The sequence below is a fragment of the Amblyomma americanum genome, chromosome 6 (genome assembly GCF_052857255.1).
Source record: "Amblyomma americanum isolate KBUSLIRL-KWMA chromosome 6, ASM5285725v1, whole genome shotgun sequence".
Taxonomy (NCBI): Eukaryota; Metazoa; Arthropoda; class Arachnida; order Ixodida; family Ixodidae; genus Amblyomma; species Amblyomma americanum.
This window is the reverse complement of record NC_135502.1, coordinates 20,579,058-20,601,677: the sequence shown is the minus strand read 5'-3', so window position 1 is coordinate 20,601,677 and position 22,620 is coordinate 20,579,058. Positions and strand designations below refer to the sequence as shown.

Sequence of the window (22,620 nt, the reverse complement as noted above, 5' to 3'; positions counted from 1 at the left end):
ACATCTACATGTGGTATGGTCACTGTGGCTTGTGCTAATGCTGCGGGTGACCAAAAGGGATGGATGATAGCCAGAAATGGTCACTGAAAACTTAAAGGGACTGATGGTCCTCTAGCTGCCTTTCCATGGCTGCTAAGCCGCTGTCTTGTGTGCTGATGCTAGTAACACACGCCTACATGCCTAGACTCCAACCACATGTTTCAATATTTGCATTGCTGTTCTGGTTGACTATGTAAACAAGACCCTAGTTAATATTCACTCGGCTTTTCTAAGTCCAGCTGCTTTCACTCGTGCTAGTTGCATAAACACAAAAACATAGCCAGTTTCTTAGCTCAACTCAGAAAGGAAAACTTAGGCAAGCACTTGTCCACATCTGTCAATCCGACAATTTGCTATGAACTTAATTTTATGCCTGAAAAATGCACTACTACTACTGCTGGTATCTCCACAGCTGTTTTCCGTGCTTACAAATGTGACTTTTTATTTAATTATTCATATAAATATTGTGTACTCAATACATTTTGTGTGCATTTTATGTCTCACACTTGTTTCAGAAATACTTGAAGCCTGTTGAACAAGAGTTTGATGTGTACAGCCCTAGCTTGGTCACAAAAATATCTGGAAGGGGCCTAGTGGCATCAGAAGCCACGAGGTCCTTTGGCAGGTAAGACACTCGAAAGGTACTGTCCTTTGTTTGACCTTAGGTTACAAATGTTGACCCATCTTGCTTTTCAGCATCTCTGGTGTGTTTTTTTCTTCCTTTGTTAAAAAGTTTGACATACAAGTGTCCCCTGTTGTATATTTGGAGTGATTGCCCAGTGCCCAAGTGATTTCTCTCAGCATCAAAGATCTCCAGGATCGAAATCAATCTGGAACTTTTTATTACAGCATTACCTCACAGATAAGGTCTAAATTCAGTGTGTTAAACTACACCGATTATTCCACTTCTTTGCTTTCTGTAGGTCCTCGGGTCGACCCACCACCTTAGGAATCCAAGCACCAAGTTCAAGAGCCAACAGTGAACCGACAACCTTAGAGTCTGGATCTGAAGTTTCTGACGGTGAGAGTAAGACGTTAAAAAGATTACAAAAAGTAAAGATTAGCAGCTGGCATGTCTTCTTCAAACGTTATCTTTGCTATTTTGCTTTATGTTGCATCATGAGATTTTTGAAAGTTTCTCGTAAAATGTGCTAAATCGTATAAGGGGTATGCACTAAAGCCACAGTCACCACCATTTTGGTTTGCATGGAGTGTGACATAAAACCGCGCGCTGTCTGATCAGCTTATCAACATATGCTCTAGCCTGCATTGCTGTTTTGCCACTGTAGGCTAAAATAGTACCCATGACATCACGTGAATACCACTTTTAGTGTAGTTAAATAAATTATTTTGCGTTATCGCCTCTTGCTACTGTTGTCCGCTGCCTGTCATACGCATGAGTTCATAATTAACGTGAACAGTTCAATGAGTTAGTGTGAGTCCATTGTAGAAAGTGCAAAAATGGACTTGGACAAAACAGGAAGTACACGAGGTGTGTGCTACTCTAAGCTAAATTTTTATTGAAGTAGAGTAATGGAATGATACATAGGGGCGCTACTGTCTTGAGTTTCTGCTTGCTCAACCCTGTGTTTACTTACTAACCCTGTGAGCACGCCGTAATTTTAGCACTTCATTAGTTTCTGGTGTCAGGCTTGCTTACAAAGCAAACTGGCACTATCCCGCTATGCTCGATTGCACATCATACAGTATAACCCCACTATAGTAAAATAGTAAAGTGAAACTGCAGTCCCATTTCAGTTTCCATAGACTCTAAATTTTTTTTCAGTTATAGTAATGATTTTTTTCAAGGAAACATCTATAGTAAAGACCGTCTAGCCATGTCAACGTATTTCCCGTGGAATGATTGCATCGCGGCAGGTGCGAAGCCTAGGATCAAGAGGCCAACATTCGGAGGCAAATGGATACTGGAGACAATAAAAGTGACTTTTTTTTTTTTAATATGGCATCACCACCAAGCTCGAAAGCTGCGAGGAGAAGCAAAGTTTTTCGAAGGCCTTGGTTGAGGTCATAGCGAAGAGTAACACCAACTATGAATGTAGAAAGAAGGCGGTGCGAGTCATTGAGAAAGGAAAGCCTGTAAAAGTGTGTGGAGAAGGGAAGGAAAGGGCGAACGTTCACAGCACACCAGTGCAAAGCGCAGGGAAGCGGCAGCACTGCGTGGTCGGTTTTGCTGTGCTTGACTGTGTTGCATGCGTTTCGTGACTATTGCCTCCTAATTGACACTGAAGCTGTGGAACACAACGCCGTGTTCATGAAAAACTTTGGTTCTCACATGGAATAAAACACGCAATGTATTCATAGTCACATTGTATTCATGAAAATGCAGTACTTGCACAAAATGTAAACAAGATCGAAAACATGATAAAATACAACCTGATAATCCAAAATAAATAATTGTCACATAAAGGGATGGTAAAAGCAGGATGGAAGGTATTTTTGAGTGTTTCTTTTATAAACCAGTACTTTGTGTTTGGTAAGTAGCCAGTTAATTACGAGAGCATTCTCTGAGCCATGCCATTACCAACAACTGATATACTAAAGGTTTTTGCTAGTCCAAGTTACAACTGATTATACTAAAGGCTTTTGCTGGTCCGAGTTACTTCATTACAGAGGGGTCCTACTGTGCTTGTCTCTGTCATTGGATGCCAACATCAGGAGCAGTGCACTTGTAGCGACAATGCTCTTGATTGTTGTAGCTGCACAAATGACTGCAGTCGCACCAAAGTGCTGCAACCAGTTAATGATCATTGGGAACTGACAGGCTTGATAGGAAGCAAACTGGTTTTTTGGTCACTGTGAAGTATAGTCGAGAGAAAGCCGAAGAAAGTAGTTTATTCTTTCTTTTTCTTCCTTCCTTGCATGTGCATTTTAAGGGGGGAAGCTGGTCTTAGAGAAAAAATTTTTATTAATGAAGTCACAATTATGAAATCTTCAGGGAACATGTATTTTTGCGTGCTGATTCCAAGTATGGAATTTATTTTAATGTACAGGTCCTTGTGGACTTGATGCAGTATATTATATAACTTTTTGTGGAGAGCTTTAACGAAATTTTGCTGCAGGGAACTTGCTAGAATGTATGCTGTCCGCTTGTCTTGACAACAAGCTATGCAATAAGGGTAAAATTATTATCCTGCCTATCACTGAAGTTGAGTTACAGGGTTTTGAACTTCGTACTTCACAAACGGGAAGAAAAATTTGTCTTCCTGTTTCTGAAGTGCCAACTTCAAATTCTATAACTCAACTTCTATGACAGGCAGGATGATAATTTTATCTTTATTGCATAGCTTGTTGTCAAGACAAGCGGACAGTATACATTCTAGCAAGTTCCCTGCAGCAAATATTCATTAAAGCTCTCCACAAAAAGTTACATAATATATTGCATAAGTGCTCAAAAAATTGTTGCACATGAAATTAAATTCCATATTTAGAATCAACACGAAAAAATACATGTTCCCCAAAGATTTAATAATTGTGACTTCATTAATAAAAATTTTTTTCTAAGACCCTCTTCTCCCCCTTAAGGTTGCCTGAATGTTTAGATTATGCTTATGTAAGCTCCTGTGTGAATCTGGCTAGTTGGTCCGTGGCAGCACAGGGTTCTACCAGGGAACATTGCAGAAACTAATTTGAGTGACTTTACTAGAGTCTAATGTCATCAGGTTGAACTTACTTAATTCAGACTTTCAGCTAATCAGATGGATATTTTGGTCCCGTGAACATCGCGTGTGTTAAAAGCCTCCTTTCATTTCAGCTCCATAAAGTTAAAATCTGTTTTAATTCCCCTTCGGGTTCAAATATCGAATTTACTGTATTTGCACAAACTCTTTCAATGTGAAGTTACAAACGGCTGCATTGAGCATTAAAATGCTAGCACTAAAAGCTTGAGCTCTGATGAGGAAACTGTGTTGTTGGCATCTTCTGGGATGGTCTTGGGAATGTTGCATTAGTTGACGCAGTGAAATTTGTAGCTTTGTTGTTCTTGTTCTGAGTCACAAACCTCCACATTCTGTTCACGTCTTGCCTTGTTGCAGAGGAGAGCGTTTCATCCAGAGGAGGCAAGGGACGTACACTGCAGCACCGGTCTCAGCCAAAGGCCAACAACCAGGTGTGGTCATTTCGGGGCATCAAAAAGAATCCGATCACCCAGAGCCTTAACTTGCTGGCCGGCAACGGTGGCAGTGGTGGCGATCAGCATGCCAAAGAGATGGTGCAGCTCAACTCTGCTGTCGTCCCTCGCCATGGCAGCCTAGAAGGGAGTGAAGTCCCACCCTGGCAAAGACACGACTCTCCAGTGGAATCTCAGGTAGTTCTCACTAGTTATTTCACGCCGACACAAGTTATAAGTGGAAAAAAACCTGCTAACGATTACCACGCCTGTGCAGCACAACATTCAGTAACAGCTGTCTATGGTGGTAAATGCGCTGTTTACCGTGCTATGCAGGGGTGTCTTTTATGCTCAGAGGTGCATTGGCGCAAGCAGTAGTTACTGCCGATGTGCACAAAGAACACCACAAAACTGTATTATGGCGATTGGCACCACTCTGCTTTGCTCCTCAATGCACCTCCATGTTATGCTGCCACCATCCGGGGCAGTTGTCTCTCTGAAAGATAGACAGCCAGACTAGTTGGTGCATGTGCTTGGCACATTATGGTGACTGCCTGCATTACAAGAATTGTCTATTATGACAACTAGTCTATTTTCTGGGTGGGATATGCCTCTTTTCTTTTTTTCTCTCTCTCTCTTTCTTTATTCCTCTTTAGTTTCCTAAGAAACTAGAGGGTTGTCAGGGACAACAGGGGCTCTGTGCATTGGCTAGGTCCAGGGCCTCATGCAGTTATATGTTATGAGGAAACATAGGCAGTATAGAATACGCAAAGAAGTTCTAGTCTTATTGACAATCATGTGGCAAGCTAGGGAAATATAACAATAATTTATAATGTTCACATCTGTACTACAACACACACAATCATACAAGTTAAAAAATGACGGTGTGACTCTCTTATAGCCTTTATTTTATTTTTTTCCAGTGTGCAGAAGGTCCTTTGTAGTCCTCAGCTTTGAGTCTTGCCCTTGAGCAGTATCTTTTCTTTTATGCCAGCATGTTGAAACAGCACTTGTTTTGCACCTGCAGAAAACACCATCCGAAGAAGTGCAGCTACTGCGCAAGCAGGTCTGCGACATGCAGCAGGTGATGGAGTCGTGTTGCCGCCAAATGAGCGCCCACTTGGCACTGCTCCAGGAGTCGGTGCTCTTGCAGAAGCTGGAGAGGGAAGACGAAGTCATGCTGGCCATCGCACGTCTCAAGAGGGTCAGCACTCGTGCATTCTTTTTCTGAGCCTCTCTCTTTTTTTTCTTCTTTTTTTTTTTTGAAAGTACAGTAGCACTACTAGGCACATTTTCTGGTTTCTGGCTTACATACGTACATGTCTGAAGCCAGCTTCGTGGCAGGCAGCTGATCTGCCCACCGTGTTGTGAGCGACCTGCCAGGTATACACGCTTGGTAGGCCTGGGTGTAGGGTACACATAAGTGAAGGCTTTCAAGGTAGATGCCTTTCAGGTAAAGGCCTTTAGGTCAAATTCTTTTGTGGTAAATGCCCTTAGGGTGAAGGTTTTCATGGTAAATGCCTCCCGGGTAAAGGCCTTTGGGTCAGATGCCTTCAACGTGTAAGGACCTTGCACGGTAAGCGGTTTGGCAAGCGTGAGATCGGGAGCGGAAATGCCTAACCCTTCATACACCACAGCTAACACTAAACATTTGCATTACGCATTGGTAACCATCCTGCGAGTTTTTTTTTTTTTTTTTAACCTCGCCGTGATTGGCCAGCACCATCAACTATCACAAAATTATCAGATTGCTCCATGATATAGCAAACACCTTTCAAACCAAACAATTCTAAACACTGAAGTGACATGAATGCTGCTGACCACATGTCTTTGTTGATGATCGATAGACAGACATAGGCAGGCCAGCGTGCGAGTGCATGTATCATGTGAAATTTTGACTCTCGCAAAAAAACTCTGACAAAACTTTTTTCCTGCATAATAAACCTTCCCCCCAAATTGATGTCAACATTTCTGGAAAAAAGTGGGTTCTTTAAGCAAGTGAATGCGGCACTTCATGAAGTATGGCTCGCTAAATAAAACAAAATGCAGTCTTCAGAACTGTTTCATGCTGAAGATAATAGCGACCCATAATACTGCCTACGTACGCAGGTTGAGCACGAAGCCCAACTGCAGCAATCATTAATATGTCGGATCGAACAGAAAAACTCTTCGTGACCAGGTGTCGTGTCAGTTAGTTCTCAGATTCCTTGTGGAACATTCTTATTGGCTGTTCATCCCATAGGGTTAGGTATATGTAGATGTATTGAAAATTGACTGATGGCACTTTCTAGTTTTGTGTGGTTGGTTTGGTGTTGAACAAAAATAGCACCTGCAAGCGTATGGGGTGCATTCTTTATGTTAGCACATTCATAGTGCATGAAAATACAGTACGATTCAATAGTCTATTCAATTTAAGCGTACAGGTACACAGTGCAGACAATTCAATCACATTGAGGCTGTGCTTCCGAGGTGACTGGGGTGATGTGTCCCTCAAGTATGCCATTGCCTGAACAAAGAGAAAAAGGCATGAACCTATAGCTTATCTACTTTCCTTTGCCCGTTCCCTTCCTGCTAGGCAAAAGAAGATGGTGCTGCAAACTTATAACCAGCCCTGTTAGTGGCATTTACCAGAGGTGAAAATAGGCATGAGTTAGCTGGAGTAATTGTTGACAGCTTTCAGAAAAGTTAGCCGAGCGAGTCAACTACATCTGTGGCTGCTAAAAGCCAAATTTAGTGCAAAATTTCTTGGATGCGCATTTGATAAGTGTTGAGAAGCGAGTTTATCAAGGCCCAAGGTGATGTCACCACAAAATTCCTCATTTGCCCTCCTTCCTTCCTGCTCTCAGATTTTCTCTGAGGGAGCTTAATTTTCGACTGGGGAGCTTAAGAAACGATCGCAATCCTAGTATCGCGTCCTTGCTCTTTCAGGTGCGGGACACCCTCAAAGGTGCCGTTGAGTGCATCGATGCTGGGCAAGAAGAGGACGAAGCTCAGGCTGAGTATGTGACTGAGGGCTGGACGCTGCTGTCCACTGACGACCCCTCTGGGCTGCTGGACCAGCAGCAGCAGGAAGAGCAGCAGTCCAGCGTACGGGACATTGATGGAGATTCGCTCGTTTCTTGGGACAGCCAGGAAAAGGTGAGGGAATCCGACAGTGGCCATCACGCCCTCGAGGCCAAGAAGAAGCTCTTCCAGGCTCTGGTGGGGCAGAACAGCCAGAAGGCACCAATGGCTGCAGACAGGCAGGAAGAGGCCAACACAGCGCCTACAAAACTGTCCTCGCTGAGCTGATGTGGCGCGCTGCTTTTGTTGCCTCGAGCCAGTCCGCTTGTTAGGCGTGGTGTGCCTCTGTCTGTTGTGCAAGTGAGGTTGTGACCCTTTGAACCGCGATCTGGCTGTTCCCGTTTCAAGGTGTAAACTAGAATCAAGAAGGAAGGATGGAGATCATGACATGTGCTTCAGCTTACCCAAGAGTCTCTGAATCAGCTGGGCACAGTCTTCTTTCAGCTACTGAAAATGCAAACCAAGGCTTTGTGCAACTTAACAGAGGAGTGGCGTCACCTCTTAGCATACCTTGACAATGCGTGTGTCCCAGTGTGCTAATTGGCTAGGAAAGTTATTTGGAAATGGAGGCAGGCCACTGCTTTTAAGGTATAGTTTGGATGCTCTGTTTTTGCGGAAGGCGGTTTCAGTTGTCACTTAACAAGCAGGCACACTCTTTGTCATTGCCACAACAATATGTGTGTGTTTCGTGTTAGACAACTCCGGCAAAAAGTGTGGCTGTTTCTTAATTTCTTGGTCAAAACGAAAAGCCCTGGTACCTGTGATGTGGACTACCACAGGCATGCAAAGCATGTAGCGCTGTGAAACTGGGCAAATTTTTCGTGTTCAGGCAAGCATCACTGATGCAGTGTTGCTCATGGAGATGCTTTGTGCACAAGTGCTGATGAAAAGGCAAAAGATATTTTGCATATTTCTGCATGCCTCTTAAGACGATTAGTATGCATGACTCGCAGAAGTTTTGTTGAACGTTAGTGGTGGGTTATGCTGTGCACAAAGCCTTTGGCAAGCTGCCCATGCTCAACTGTAGCATGACTGACTGCGTGGCAGAGCACTTGCGCTTTTCATTCGACTTCGCTCAAGTGCAACCTTGCCTCCTGATTCGCAGGTCTGCTCTCCTGCTGGAAGAACCAAAGACCGTTGATGCTCTATGCTTGGCCCCATTTTTGTATCCTGCAAATCTCTCGCCCCCCCCCCTTTTTTTTATGATTTTTTGCACCGCCCAGTTTTTGCCCATTTCAAAGTTTACTCTGCAGCTTTGTTGGAGCATCAAGAAGGGCTTTGTTTCTGTGTGACGGCTTTGAGTACTTTCAAAGTCAGTCAGTTTTTTCAGCATCAGTAGCTCGTTTCGTGGTCCGAAAGTTTCCTGCCTTGAAGTGGGAACAGTTTCAGCAGTTACAATATGCTAACCTTCTGCTGAACAGTTAAAAGGTGCTATGTTTAAGAAAAGCAAGAGACAGGGAGAGCAGCATTGATAAACATTTCTGCTTGTAAGGGCCAGTGCTAGGTCATTTTTCGCTCTGTTTGTATTTCTAAGGTCTAATGAGTCACCAGGTAAATGTGGAATATAGCACAGGTGTTTGATGTAACACTGTTGGGAGTGAAAGGCAGTATGTCTTTCTGCAGCTGTTGGGTTGCAGGAAATGCTGGTTTCTTGTAGGGCTGTTTATCATTAGCAATAGGTTAGTGAATGTGTTAGAACTTGTAAAACATATCTGGAGGCATGTGATTATCTCTTCTTTTCTTCTGTTTTGTTTATAATTGCCCTGTAAGTACCATATAATTTATGCACCCACTTTCAATGCAGTTTTACTTTTTTCGAATAAGCAATATAGTTTGCATGTTATAGAAGGACTGTATTGGATTCAGTTGTCAAAGTATCGCAGATTGATTGCAGGAATTTAAAGCTACGTCTTATACATACTGTTTTTTTTTTTACATTACCTGTGCTTTTACGGTGCGGCCTTGTGCAGGCATAAAAGTAATGCCTCTGCGTTGAATTCTTAATTACCTGCATTCCGCAAAAAAATGGAATAAGTGCTTTCCATAAGTCTCAAGTGCAGGTCCCTTAAAGGGCTGCACATAAAGGAGAGGTAACTGTTAGCATTACTATTCGTTCAAGTTACCTCTTATGGCTTGCAGCGTTTCATAGTTCTCACATATTTTTATACTAATGATTAACTATGCGATTCTTTATTTAAATGATACTTTCCTCTAGGTGGATGCTGCTTTTGAGCATGACGGTAGCTTACAAGACTGCTAAGGTGTGAATTTTTTCATGGTGAAGTGCCTTTCTTTTTTTTTTTTCTTCTTTTTATTCTCGCTCCTATCTACGCATACTTGTTGATGCAGAGGTGGCGTAAATACCTGAATCATTTTATTTCTGTTCCTTGGAGCCTTCAGCAAACTCAGATCAAAGGTCCAGGGCCTTTCAACACTGCTTGCATGCTTACATGGCACTGGGAAGTTCTCTGGTCCCATTTGCTCACACTGTCAGAGTGGCTTATATGATTGTGTATTCTGGCTGCAGGTAGCAATTAATGTGTTTGTAAAGCAAAGGCTGCATTTGATTTTCAATTAAAGTTGAGTGATCTACGTACGTAGTATACACTACATGCTTATTTGTGATGTAGACTTGCAAATGGAGTGGTACATGCTTTACTCGGAAGATGTTAGTGCTGTGTCTCTGCTTAGGTTTGCTCTTGGTAGTTCATGGCTGCTGCATTTGAAAGCTTTTGCTGTGGGACATGATGCTGGGTTGACAATTGTGCTGTACTGCAGTGAAGGATCTTCACAAGTCTGGAAACGGCTGGTTACGTTTTCCATGTCTTTCTGCTGCTGTGTTCCTGTTCTCTTTGCGTTCCTTCTCGTACTTTGTTAAGAGAGTGTGATCTTAAAACTATGTAATATAAGGTCCCTTTACCCACATGCTAGATTGATATAATTAAGCAGTGCTCTTTTGAAAGCAGTGCATGTTTTGTTATGGGCTGTATGATTTTGGACAGTATTCCTTTTTTTTGCTGCTGTTGCTGTAGAGGTGTAAAAACAGCAGCTGCAGTATCACCGGCAATGTGTGGCCACAAGTTATTTTTTGCTTTCTTGACATTTGAAAGTTGTGGAATATTGATGTGGGCCTGTGTACAAACGGTGTTGGTGTGCATGTTCAGGCTTATATGGATTGTGCATGCACTGCTGCTGACTCAACCTTTAACCCTATCCAGCCTAGGTGAATAAAATATATAAATAGTTGGCATGCAGTTTCTTTTTCCTGTGCTTGTGCATCCTGACCTCAGGCTGCAGGTCAGAAGAAAACTTCTTGTTGCTGCTTTCTCGGCAGAGATGGGACGATGTAGGTGAACCATGTTTTTATTAGTTGACATGAATGTGTTTGCAGCTGCATTGGTGCACTTGGTGTGGTATATACATATCTGTACAGGTCTCTTTTGCTTCACTGCAGCAGCACTAGAGGACTGGCCTGCCAACTATGAATGCCGCTATTGATGACACAAACAGCAGCGGCAGCTGTAGGCAGCCATCTGCCGACTTGGGGACTCCGCTGCCCGTGCGGTTCAGCGTCCTTTCTGGCTGAAGTGCAGCGGGGCTCGGCTTCGGTGTTTCCACTGGCGTCTCTTGTGCTATTGCATTTTCAGAGACAACCTCCTCCTCCTCCTCCTCCTGCTCCTCAACTTCAGTTTCTTCTTCCTCCTCTTCTTCTTCTTCTTCGTCCTCTTCATTTGTGACTTCTGCTTGTGTTATGTTCTTCTGCTCGGCAGGATCCCTGCAAGTTATAGTGGTGTGCGTAAGCATACGGAGAGTTAATGGGGCACAGCAAAGTGTTGTAATACCTGTTGCAAACAAATGACAGACATCACTTGGCGTGTGGGTTTGATATTTGGCACACATTTCACTGACATTTTTATAGCGGTCAGCGTGTGAAAAATGCAGTGGTAGTTGCTCTCCATATTGAGATTTTGACACTGTTATCATTTCTATAGCTTCAGTGCCCAGTTGCCTTACTGACAAGACAAACTTTTTATCTTTGAGGTGAAACACATCAGCTACTGATGGCAGGCCATGGGCTTAATGGCCTCAAATTTTATTCATAGTGCTTGCTCATGCAAATAGTAACCTTGTGGAGTTTGGAACACTCGACACTTTATCCAGACTCTCAGCCCATCCATGCAGCTCGGTAATTGTGGGCCAGTAGTTTAGGTGATATTTTCGTGCTGCTGTAGCGCATTTATTTTTCCTGTCATACTTCCTTTTATGCATAAGCGTTGCATGCATTGGGTCATAGTGGCACCTTATCTGTTCAAACCATTGTGCAGCATCTCAGTAATGTCATTGCTACAAGCCAAATTACATTTTGGTTCCGGAGCAGGCATTCGAATAGTAGATGGCATTTGATGTGTCAGATGTATTAACTGCACCCGCATAGAGCTTTTATTGAACCCCTGTGGATAACGTTGAGCATAACATGCCTTCCAGAAAGTGAAAGGGCTATCCCATGCCTCGGAGCCTTTGCTATATGCATGGCGTTGCCATTTAGTGTGGAACAGGAGTCATTTATAGATTGTGTAAAACCAAAGCTGAATCCTACGCGGGCGCTTAGTCGAAGTCGTAGATGTCCTCGTCATCCTGTCCTTCGCTCTCGCCAGGTGTCAGAGTGAGCCGAATTTTGAGCGAGACAAGCACGCACATGGTGGTCATCAGCGTCCTGGTTGTCTCTCTCCCTGAAGACGCGTGTTGGCTGTCCCGGTCACAGCTGCTAAGGAGAAGGACGTCATGTGTTAGTGTCACATACGTCCGACCGCTGCCGCCGGTCGGTCTCTTAATTTGTACTAGTGCATGTTTTCTAAGAAGGGTTTGGGTACAGCACTGTTTACTGTGACTTCCATATATTTTGGCCAACAGGTTTAAAAACTCGTGAGCCTCTTGCGGTGTAGCGTGAAGAGACTGTGATAGCGTGCGCCGGTGACCCTCCTCTGCGAGTATTTTTCCGGGTGGACTACTGTTATGTGTTCAGCGACTGTGGTTATGGCACTCGGCTGCTGACCCGAAAGACATGGGTTTGATCCCGGCCGCGGCAGTCGAATTTCGATGGAGGCGAAATTCTAGAGGCCGGTGTACTGTGCGATGTCTGTGCACGTTAAAGAACTCCAGGTGGTCAAAATTTCCAGAGCCCTTCACTCCGGCATCCCTCATAGCCTAAGTCACTTTGGGACGTTAAACCCCTAAATCAAATCCATCTACAACCGTACAGTGATGCACTATAGCTGCATCACCTGTGTGCCGCCTGTGTTACCCCTGTAGCTAGCTAGGAGCTGCTGATCCTCTACATCGCTGCAACTCTTTGAACAGCTGGCTCACATTCACACGGTTGACGCGCCTTTGTAGGTGCACGTCCTCAACAGGCAGCATGCAATGCCCAGACGGCTCTGCGACTGTCTTCAGCTCAACTCTGATGAGAACGGCTGCATGAACTGCCACAAACACTGGACATTATAGCCTGATTCATAGAGTTCCGCCTGCATGCCTTGTCTTCACCCGTACGGTATCAATGCCTGCTAGTAAAACACCAAGCCGACTCGAACTGGTGTCATCATCTGGTTACGTGGTGCGTACCTCTTGATGAGGTAGCGCCTCCAGACGTCGCAGACCTCTCGCCTTGGTCCCAGCCCTGTCGTGTGGCCGTTCACCTCCAAGTTCACAAACTCTGGACGGGCGGACGTGTAGCGTGGCCAGCTGGCATTGGAGAGTGGCACTGTGGGTGTCCTGGGGGAGACAAACAAGGAGAGCGGGTGCCAAAGCCACGCACTTTCAAAGATGAACTGCTCTAGAAGTGTCATCGCATTTTGTTGCGGAAACGTATTCTCCGATGTAGCCGTGCAAAAAGCAAAAAAGGGTGGACTCTGTCTTTATTTCATGTGTGCACTTTTCTTGTGTAACTTGAGGCACTATATGGGTCACAAAACTATACTTGGTTGACTGGCACCACAGCTAGCTGCCCTCAAAGTGCCATACAAAAGTTTGAAGCAGCTATTCGGAAATTACCAAGCCAATTTCTTGGAATTGTTGGGCACGAATTTCGCATGCAGCTCAACGCGTCGGCTAACATCTGCATCTTATCCAAACTCCAGTTCTGTTTGCAATTTCATTAACAGCCCTCTAGTGACTAATGCGTGCTATCATGAAGCTTTAGAAAAACATCACCCGAGGGCACTTCAGGCAACCTGTAGTTAGCGGCGTTTGAAGCTGTTGGCACTTAGTTTTCCCCAACTACTTCCCGGCTTCAGGTGTTCTTGAATTGCTGTTATTCTGTAGCAAGCGAGCACACTGCGTAGCTTCTGAGTGGACCACATGCGACCACTTTGGCATGCTTGAGCGGTACAGTTAATGGAAACGATATGCTGTAACTCTCTTGATCCTGTGTGTTGGCACCTGTGTGCTGCACTTTGCGCTGGTATTAATTATGTAGTTTTATATAAGAAACACTGATGTGCGCAAAGCATATTGACTCGCGCTTAATATGAGGACTCTCGGAAGCAACTCCCTGAAGTAACTCAATCTTGCACGATCACTTCCTAGCGATGCGAACGCGGTTGGAAACAGGAAAACTCGCGCCGCAAACTTATTCGCACTGTTTGGAATGCTTTATCTGTTGCCGAAACCAGACGCTCATTCACACCGGTATGCTCCTAAAACGGCATTTTATCTGCAACAGAACACCCTTACAATGGATGTTTTGCTGACTGTAAACACCCATTTCGATCATGAGTGTCTTAAGCACAATTTTGCTTGTGGTTTTTGGGCTTCGTGCATTAAAGAAAAAAAGGGCCGCCGCGGTGGCTCAGTGGTTATGGCGCTCGGCTGCTGACCCGAAAGACGCGGGTTCGGTCCCGGCCGCGGTGGTCGAATTTCGATGGAGGCAAAATTCTAGAGGCCCGTGTACTGTGTGATGTCAGTGCACGTTAAAGAACCCGAGGTGGTCGAAATTTTCAGAGCTATTCACTATACGGCGTCCCTAAATCCCCATAAACCAAACCAAGCATTCAAAGAAAACGTAGCGTGAAGTTTCACGGGATAATGGGAATAGCAGTTGTCAGCAATCTTAGAAAAGGTAATCTTGCTAATAGCTGCGCGCCAAGTTCCATGTGCCCACTGGCACCACGAACACTAAACGCGTGCCTGTATACTGTGCCTTCTCCAATGGGGATCCGGACTAGGGGCTCCACCTTGCTATTACTACATCTCTGGTGCCGCTTTGGGCGTACAAATCTACGTACCTGGCCATAGCTGCGCATTCTACGCTCACAAGCTGCTCAGCGAAAACGAGGTCAGTGGTAGTTTGTTTCATTTGGGGTAATGTGCTACAGGCGCCGCACTTCCCGCGCTAGTTGTTCTTGCATATACATACTGTCAACTGCACGGCTCGTCCCACGCACTACGCTGCAGTGCTATCGGCCACGCACAGGCATCTTGGGTGGGTTTTCCGTGCTCCTTCAGACCGCTGTTCCGAAGTTCGTGTTGCTTTCCACGAAAGCTCGCAATCTGCTCGCAAGCCCGCAGCAGACGCTGCGCCTCTGCCAACCTCCATTAACGCAACCGTTCGTGCTGATCACTTACTACGTCATTTGGCGGCTTTATGCGCGTCCCTTTCACTGACAGCACACTATATTCCCTCCAATCTCGGTTCTTAATAATTGGTTTTTAGGGAAAGGAAATGGCGCAGTATCTGTCTCATATATAGTTGGACACCTGAACCGCGCCGTAAGGGAAGGGATAAAGGAGGGAGTGAAAGAAGAAAGGGATAGGTGCCGTAGTGGAGTGCTCCGGAATAACTTCGACCACCTGGGGTTCTTTAACGTGCACTGACATCGCACAGCACACGGGCGCCTTAGCGTTTTTCCTCCATAAAAACGCAGCCGCTGCGGTCGGGTTCGAACCCGGGAACTCCGGATCAGTAGTCGAGCGCCCTAACCACTGAGCCACCGCGGCGGGGAACCAATCTCGGTTCTGCGTATCACAGCGCAGCGGCTGCGTTCTTATGAAGGCAAAACGCTAAGGCGCCCGTGTGCTGTGCGATGTCAGTGCACGTTAAAGATCCCCAGGTGGTCGAAATTATTCCGGAGCCCTCCACCACGGCACCTCTTTCACTCCCTCCTTTATCCCTTCCCTTACGGCGGGTTCAGGTGTCCAACGATATGCGAGACAGATACTGCGCCATTTCCTTTCCCCAAAAACCAATTAGTATTATATCACAGCGCGCCAACGAACCAATGCCGCCGCTTCAACGCAGCAGTGATGCGGCGGCGGCTCGGTTGCACGACATTGAACATTCGCTCGCCGCCACTGCACGGCCAGCGACAGCTACGAATGAGCCGTGACCGCTTCGGCGCTTCCGTTCGCTTCAGTGCCTGCGGCCATGCTCGATCTTGGCGGTGCCACGGTCATCGCGATAGTGAGCGCAGGCAGCGTAATTCTCCCGACTTGGCGGTGCAGTTCCTATTGCGAAATGGGTCGCTCTCCTTCACCTTGCAACTGTTGCGCGTACTTACTTTTGTTGGTGCGTGATCTGGATTTATCTTGTTTGTTCCGTATCGCACCTTGATAGCTGGAGCGAAAGCTACGAGCGCGAAGCGACCGCTTCCAGACGGTATGGTTTGCTCGTGGACGGGTGCGAACGGTACATCTACGGAAGCCGTCTCGTTGAGCTCGTCGCTTCCACTGAACTCTAACTGAATTGTGGGATATTTGCGAGAAAGAGGGGAACATAAGAGGAGGGGGTCGAGGAAACACGTTGAATGTCTGGTAGACTAGTAGGCCAAGTTAGCCGTCAGTAAAGCTTCATATTTTTTTTTTTTTTGTTAGGTTTGGGTGGTCTTAGTGGAGGAGATATTCCTTTATGCGAGGCGACATTTCATTAAGTCATCGCGAATCCACTTGAAACATGAAAAGTAGCTATCCTTTTTTAAAAAAAGGATTAAAAAAAGATTAAATTCAATATCGCCTAGGTTTCGCCTGTACGTTGCACCTCTCAAATGACAAGTAGTGAAAGCACTGTTTCCCCACTGGTCTCCAATTTCTGCAACCCGCCGCGGCGGCTCAGTGGTTTGGGTGCTCGGCTACTGATCCGGAGTTCCCTGGTTCGAACCCGACCACGGTGGCTGCGTTTTTATGGAGGGAAAACGCTAAGGCGCCCGTGTGCTGTGCGATGTCAGTGCACGTTAAAGATCCCAAGATGGTCGAAATTATTCCGGAGCCCTCCACTACGGCACCCTTTATTCTTTCACTCCCTCCTTTATCCCTTCCCTTATAGCTCGGTTCAGGTGTCCAACGATATACGAGACAGATACTGCGCCATTCCCTTTCCCCAAAAACCAATTATTATTATTATTATTATCTCCAATTTCTTGTATTCGTATACTCGGGACTCATTCCTGTGAGAGTGGGAAGTTTTTCCACACAGATTACACTATTCGGTGTGCGCTACATGTTTTCGCATCTGACAACAGATTTTGCTCGTCCTGTTGTAGTGCCAGCACAGCAGGTGAAATCCTGAGCATACATTGCAGTGCTAAGTTGAACGATGCACAGGCAATAGACTTCAGGTGAAGGAGGGGAGTATAATATATACAGGCCAGCCTGATAACAAAGCGGTTTGTAACGAAATAATAACGACCCGCCGCGCGGTGGCTCAATGGCTAAAGCGCTCGGCTACTGATCCGGAGTACCCGGCTAAAGTGTACTAGTATACACTTTAACCCGGGCTCGAACCCGACCGCGGCAAGATCCCCAGGCGGTCGAAATTATTCCGGAGCCGTCCACTACGGTACCTCTTTCTTCTTTCAGTCCCTGCTTTATCCCTTCCCTTACGGCGCGGCTCAGGTGTCCGCTGATATGCGAGACAGATACTGCGCCCTTTCTTTTCCCCAAAATCCAATTTTCAACAATAGTGGAAATTAAGGCGGCGTATGAGAGGCTGTTGGACTGTTCATCCCTTCCTTCTTCCTGCATGTCTCTCTCTCTCTTGGACTGTTTATAGTATGAATAGAAACCCGGGCAGGACGCAAATAAAATTCTATAGATGTCAGTGTATACGGGAGACAAGCGCAATTAAATATGTGTACATTGCGTTAAAATGCTTCTTTTCGTGCTGGCGCGCATTTGCACCCCAGATGAATTGGTCTTTCGACAACCTGCTTTAACGGTGTCAGATACCGCGCTCTAATGAGACGATATGACTCTAATCGAACCACGAAAGAGCTAAAGCAAGTGTTTCGTGCAGGAGAGGCGACTTATACATTACCCATTCTGCGCGCTCAGCCCAATCTCGGTTACACCACCCGCATGTACAAAGGCGAGAAAATGTGAATCGGGTAATGCAGTTGTGATCTCGTCCAGTATATGCTTGTTGATAGCAAGTGCTCTGTGCTGTCTCTTTTCATCGCTGTCTGTACTATTCGCGCTGACATGCTCATCTGTCATTTTTGGTTACCCTGTCTTGGCGAAGGCGGCGATGGAGGCGACCATGGCCCGCATGAAGCGCTCCTCCTGCTCCGTGTACTCGACGGCCTCGTAGGTTGCGCGCTCCGGCAGCACGGCGTCCGTGTAGCGGCTCGGGTCCGTGAAGAAGGGCAGGGAGCCCAGGACGTAGGGCACGTCGTCGCCGTGCGACGCGCCGAACGAGGCCGGCCAGAAGCTGTACGAGGGCCGGTGCGCGAACACGTAGCGGTACACAGGCAGCCCCTGGTCCGCCGCCACCTCGGCGAAGAAGTTGGAGGCGCACACGAAGAGACCGTCGCCGACCGCCTCTTTGAGTACGCTCAGCACCTTCGTTATGTCGGCGTTGTTGTCGTCGTGGTCGTCCGGGAAGTACACCTTCGTCACCTCCTTGGCCTGGCTGCTGGACACCTGCGCGCGGCATGCACGAGGTATTGCAGCCAAAACTGACTTCACAGCTGTCTTATTGTGTAAATAGCTTGTCTCTATTCCTGCCCCCTCACCTCTTTCATTTCATTTCTCCATTCTGCCTGCTATCCTTTATTTCCGCTGCCCCAGCTCAGGTGCTTCGTTACCGATGGCATGTGCCGGGGCTAGCAAAAATCTTTTTCTTCCTTTTTTATTATTGTTTTATTAAAACCACTTACTACCACAGCTGTCTTAGGAATGAGTGAAAGAAGGAAGAGAGGCCGTATTCGGAGGCTACGTGTTAATTTCGACCAACTAGGGATATTTGACGGATATATTGAGATAGCACGTTACCGCCGGCCGACCTCTCCACCTTTCCGTTCATTAAATTGCTTTCTCTCTCCCTCTTGAAATCATACACGGTTGCATTTGTGCTCTTCGAAAATTACTTTTTTGAGGAAAGGAACAGGAGATGTAACTCTCACTTTCTAAGTGGACACCTCAACAGCGCCGTGAGGGAATATTGGCATTAATGATGTGCTCAAGGGGGACGAGGGTGTGTTTGAACGACTGGAAAGGCGCACAAATTGTGTCACTCATGGTTAACACCTGATTAGTGCTGGAAATGCTAAAAAAAAGACAGCTGGGTGAACAGGAAAGCACAGCCAGCCATAGTCCTAAAAATTCGCTGTCATTCCCTGACGAGGCGAACCGCTGCAACATCCGATTCCTGCGCAAAATGATCAGGCCAACTGCTGTGAAATAGTGTAGTCACGGTATGAATCGTAGCACTGTAACAAAGTAACATCGAGAGAAAAACCCTTATGAATGATAGAACGGATGGAGGGGGAGAGAAAGGGAGGGCTCTGGATTAATTTTGTCGACGTGGGGTTCAACGTGCGCTGACATCACACACCACACATGGGCATATTTGTATTTCGCCCCCAGAGTACGGTCTGCGGCTGCGATTCGATCCCGCAACCTCGTGCTTAGAAGCCAAACATCATAGAGCTCTTGCTACGCTAGGTCATGGGATTCCAGATATAATTCTAGGATTATCTACATCATTATGAATCACTCTGTCGCCAAAGTGGTCTCCTTCGGTGCCCCACTTGGTCGCCAGAAACAGCAGTGACCTCGGCGTGGGCGTCTATTTGCAAGCTAGCATTCTTTCGCCAGTTCGTCCTCTTTAACAGGGCGCCAGCATACTTGGAACAAACAGCCGGGAAGCGGCACCGCAGGAACGTTGGGACACAAGTTCAGAAGTATTCTCTGCAGCAAATGAAAACGTCAAAAAAGGAAGATAGCCGAGGACCGTTTGGCTGGCAAACAAGTTCAAGACGAGGTCGTCATATATGAAGAAACATCCGTAAGAATGTCCAATGCGCGCCAAATTATTCTATAGTCTGAGCCCTAGCTGTTGTACGCTTCGAGGCAACGCTCTCGCAGTTGGTGCGGCCTTCTTACCTTGAGCAGGGCGCTGAGGATGAGCGTGCAAGTGGTGCGGTGGTCGATGTCGACGTAACTTCGTATGTTCGGCGCCAGGTGGAAGGCGTTGTACATGAAGAGGGAGCCTTCGTCCTCCATGGTTCCGACCATGACCTCGGTGCTGCGAATCTTGTTCCGCCAGGTGCTGACGTACGAACAGTCGTTGGGCAAGTACTCGTCGCCGCTAACGGGCGCGTAGATGGTCTTGCGCGGGTCCACGCCGTTCACCAGCCGCAGGAATTCTTCCTTGTCCACGCGCCGAAGGCAGTCCGTGACTTCGGCAAGGTCAGCGGACTTCCAACTAGCGCAGCCCACGTGTTGCGCGAGACTCATGACGCTGTCAACGCCTTTGGCAGCTATGGTGAAGACGGTGTTCATCGGGCTCCCGCTCAGCATGACGATTCTCTTGAAGAGGCCCTCACTGTGCGGCGAAATCGTGTGGATAGCCGCCGAAAGGGCGCCGGCGCTCTGGCCCAGGAGTGTCACCTGATTCGGGTCACCGCCGAAGAACCGGATGTTCCTCTGGACCCATTTGAGGACTACATTCTGGTCCCACAAACCCGAGTTACCCGGAAAGTCCTTCGTACCCGCGGAGAGGAACCCGAACACGTTGAGCCTGTAGTTGAAGCTCACGAAGACTACGTTTGAGAGTGCAACGAAGTTCGCTCCGTCGTGAAGAAAGATGGCGGAGTCTCCCCACTGGAACGCTCCGCCGTGTATGAATATCACGACGGGTAGGTTCGCCTTGCAGGAGACGGTGCCGTTGCAAGCGGCGGTCGGTCTCCATACGTTCAGATAGAGGCAGTCCTCCGAGTTGACCTCGTAGTAGAGCGTCAAGTTGTCGGTGTGGAAGTGGTTCGTCTGAGCGCATGGCGGAGGCTTGGTCGTAGCCATGAACGTCCCGTTCCAGGACCCCACAGGCACTGGCTTGCGGAAACGCCGGCCTTCCACAGGTGGCTCGGCGTACGGGATGCCGTAGAAGGCGTCCACTTGCCGCCCGCTCACATTCAGCGTCTGTCCGGAGACGAGCCCGTTCTCCGTGCGTACGATTGGCGCATCCTCCGGGAGCGCCTTCAACGCGGACGACACCAGGAGTAGCGAAAAGAGTCTAGCGGCTTTTGCCGCGCTGTCGAGGGCGTTCATCGCTCCCTGCCGTCCAGCCTGCTCGGTTCGTTGTGCTTCCTTGACTGCGCGTGTCTGTGTGCGTGTTTGGGTGCCAAGAAAGACGCGGGACCGTCTATAACCGCGCGCACTCGCCACTTTATTGGCTCCGGTCTCGGGAAGCCTGACCGTGGGCGATAATGGCGCTGCTTTTCCGGGCAGCCTTCACCCGGAACTGGGTGGGAGAGGCAAGTGACTCCGGGATCTCCCGGCAACGCATACTTTCTAGCGCGCGTTTCTGCATAGATTGTGGTCGGCAGCAGCGGGTGTCAGTAGCGGGCGATGAACGTTAAGGGGTGTTTGCCAAGTTGTTTGCTTATTTGTGCGCGTATCCTTTCATCCGGTTGCGCCGCTGGGTTCGCGATTAACAAAAGCAGCTAATCGTTATCGGTTCCGACGATCGATTTCCCCTGGATATAGTCGATGGGGTGATGTAGCTACGAGCCTGTTTCTTTATCTTGAGAGATCTATTGGAAGGCTTGCCTAAATTATGAAAAGCTAAAATGAAACAAAGCACTGTGCGAGGGCCCCACGGTTTTAGAGAATAGGTTTCTTTAGTAACCGTGCACGGCGTAAGACGGAACGACTTGGCAGCTAATGGCAAGTACGGTTTGGCTGAAGTCAGTGTTTGCTGTGTCGGGTCTCGCCGCAGTGGCAGCAGGGCTGATTGTTTGCAAGCAACGTCAATCACTGGCCCTGGCGTCAAACTTGTGGGGTAGGGCTCCGGATTAATTTACACCACCTGAGATTCTTGAATTTGCATGAAATCGCTCAGCCCTCGAGGAGTTTTGCATCTCGCTGCTATCGAAATGCGGCCGCTGTGGCCTCGATTCGAATCGCAAAGTGGGCAGAGGAGTGCATCTTAAAAAGAATCGTTACACAATCATTGTGGTCTTGGGTTAGTGCCTGCACCAGATCGAGCAGGGTGAAGTTTTGTTTCTGTTTTTGTGCGCAATATATTGGTCACATTAGTGCCTACGCGAACTTTACGTTTCTTTTAATGTGCTGACCGCTACGTTTGGTGGTGAGACAGTCGGCTGTCGAAAACAGTTAATGTGAACAGCCGGCGCGGCATTGTCAGGATGTCATTTGTAGGGCGGGTTGTCGTTTTTGTATTCTACGCTTTTTGTAGATCCTTTTTTTTTTCGAATACACCAGAACCGGACACAATAAATCAGTAAGAGTTGAACAAAACGTTTACTGTACCGAGAGTTTTACAGTAAGCGGGGTCACTTATCCCGGCGGCTAGGTTTTTCACCAGCCCATAAACAAACATCAGGCTTGTTACGGTATTTTGTTTCGCCGATACTTTGTGGGCCCTCGGGAAGCTCGGCTTTCATGTCATTTGCGGATGCTGTTTAGAGCTCTCCTAGCGGTGGCCTTAGGCAGCGCTTCCCATTTCGACATCCGAACTCGAACGTCCGTACGCAGCTGTAAGCCGTTGTTTGACTGTGACGGCCACACCTTGAAGAGGAGGTTTGCACAGCGCATGACAAGTGCAAGGAAGAGGCATGGGACAGATGCTACTAACACCTGGTTCTTTGATTGGAAGAAACATGCTATATAATCCGGAACCCTCCACTACGGCGTCTGACGTAACCTATGAGCAGCTTTAGATCCTAAGCCCCATTTACCATATGCCATAAACAGGCTGGAACAACTGAATGATTGGAGTAAAACGTCCTTAGTGGTCTAACGGGCCATGAAAACGATAAAAAGAGAGCGTTTAACAGGGTGATGGCCTAAGAGCGATAAAATTAAATATTAATGCATTAAAAAGACAATAATTTATTTTGTAGCGATAGCTACACTGCGCCACCTCTTCGAACCTTCAG

General features: G+C 47.1%; 2 protein-coding genes across 4 annotated transcripts in view; one reads left to right on the top strand and one right to left on the bottom strand.

Annotated features, from left to right (window-relative positions):
• Positions 1–10,476, top strand: part of TBC1D5 (TBC1 domain family member 5) — a 35,491-nt gene extending 25,015 nt beyond the window's left edge. Inside the window, exons 14-19 of one of the 2 annotated variants that reach the window (XM_077668734.1) lie at positions 555–664; positions 963–1,060; positions 4,092–4,363; positions 5,193–5,369; positions 7,094–7,303; positions 8,334–10,476. In XM_077668734.1, the coding sequence (XP_077524860.1) occupies positions 555–664; positions 963–1,060; positions 4,092–4,363; positions 5,193–5,369; positions 7,094–7,303; positions 8,334–8,369 (903 nt within the window). In that variant the 3' untranslated portion in view covers positions 8,370–10,476. Of the gene's footprint in view, positions 1–554; positions 665–962; positions 1,061–4,091; positions 4,364–5,192; positions 5,370–7,093 lie in introns of both variants that reach the window. The other variant, XM_077668733.1, reaches the window with a different exon arrangement.
• A 97-nt stretch (positions 10,477–10,573) lies between these two features.
• On the bottom strand, positions 10,574–21,347 carry LOC144136431 (acetylcholinesterase-1-like). Of its 2 annotated transcripts, XM_077668737.1 has the most exons (5): positions 19,604–21,347; positions 17,724–18,139; positions 12,851–13,000; positions 11,826–11,990; positions 10,929–11,003 (listed from the first exon to the last, which is right to left on the bottom strand). In XM_077668737.1, the coding sequence occupies exons 1-4, from the start codon at positions 20,765–20,767 to the stop codon at positions 11,834–11,836; spliced, it is 1,887 nt and encodes a 628-aa protein (XP_077524863.1). In that variant the 5' UTR covers positions 20,768–21,347; the 3' UTR covers positions 10,929–11,003; positions 11,826–11,833. The 2 variants fall into 2 exon arrangements, with proteins under 2 accessions (XP_077524861.1, XP_077524863.1); XM_077668735.1 differs by lacking the exon at positions 11,826–11,990 and having other exon boundaries at positions 10,574–11,003; positions 19,604–21,344.
• Between the last annotated feature and the right edge of the window lie 1,273 nt (positions 21,348–22,620).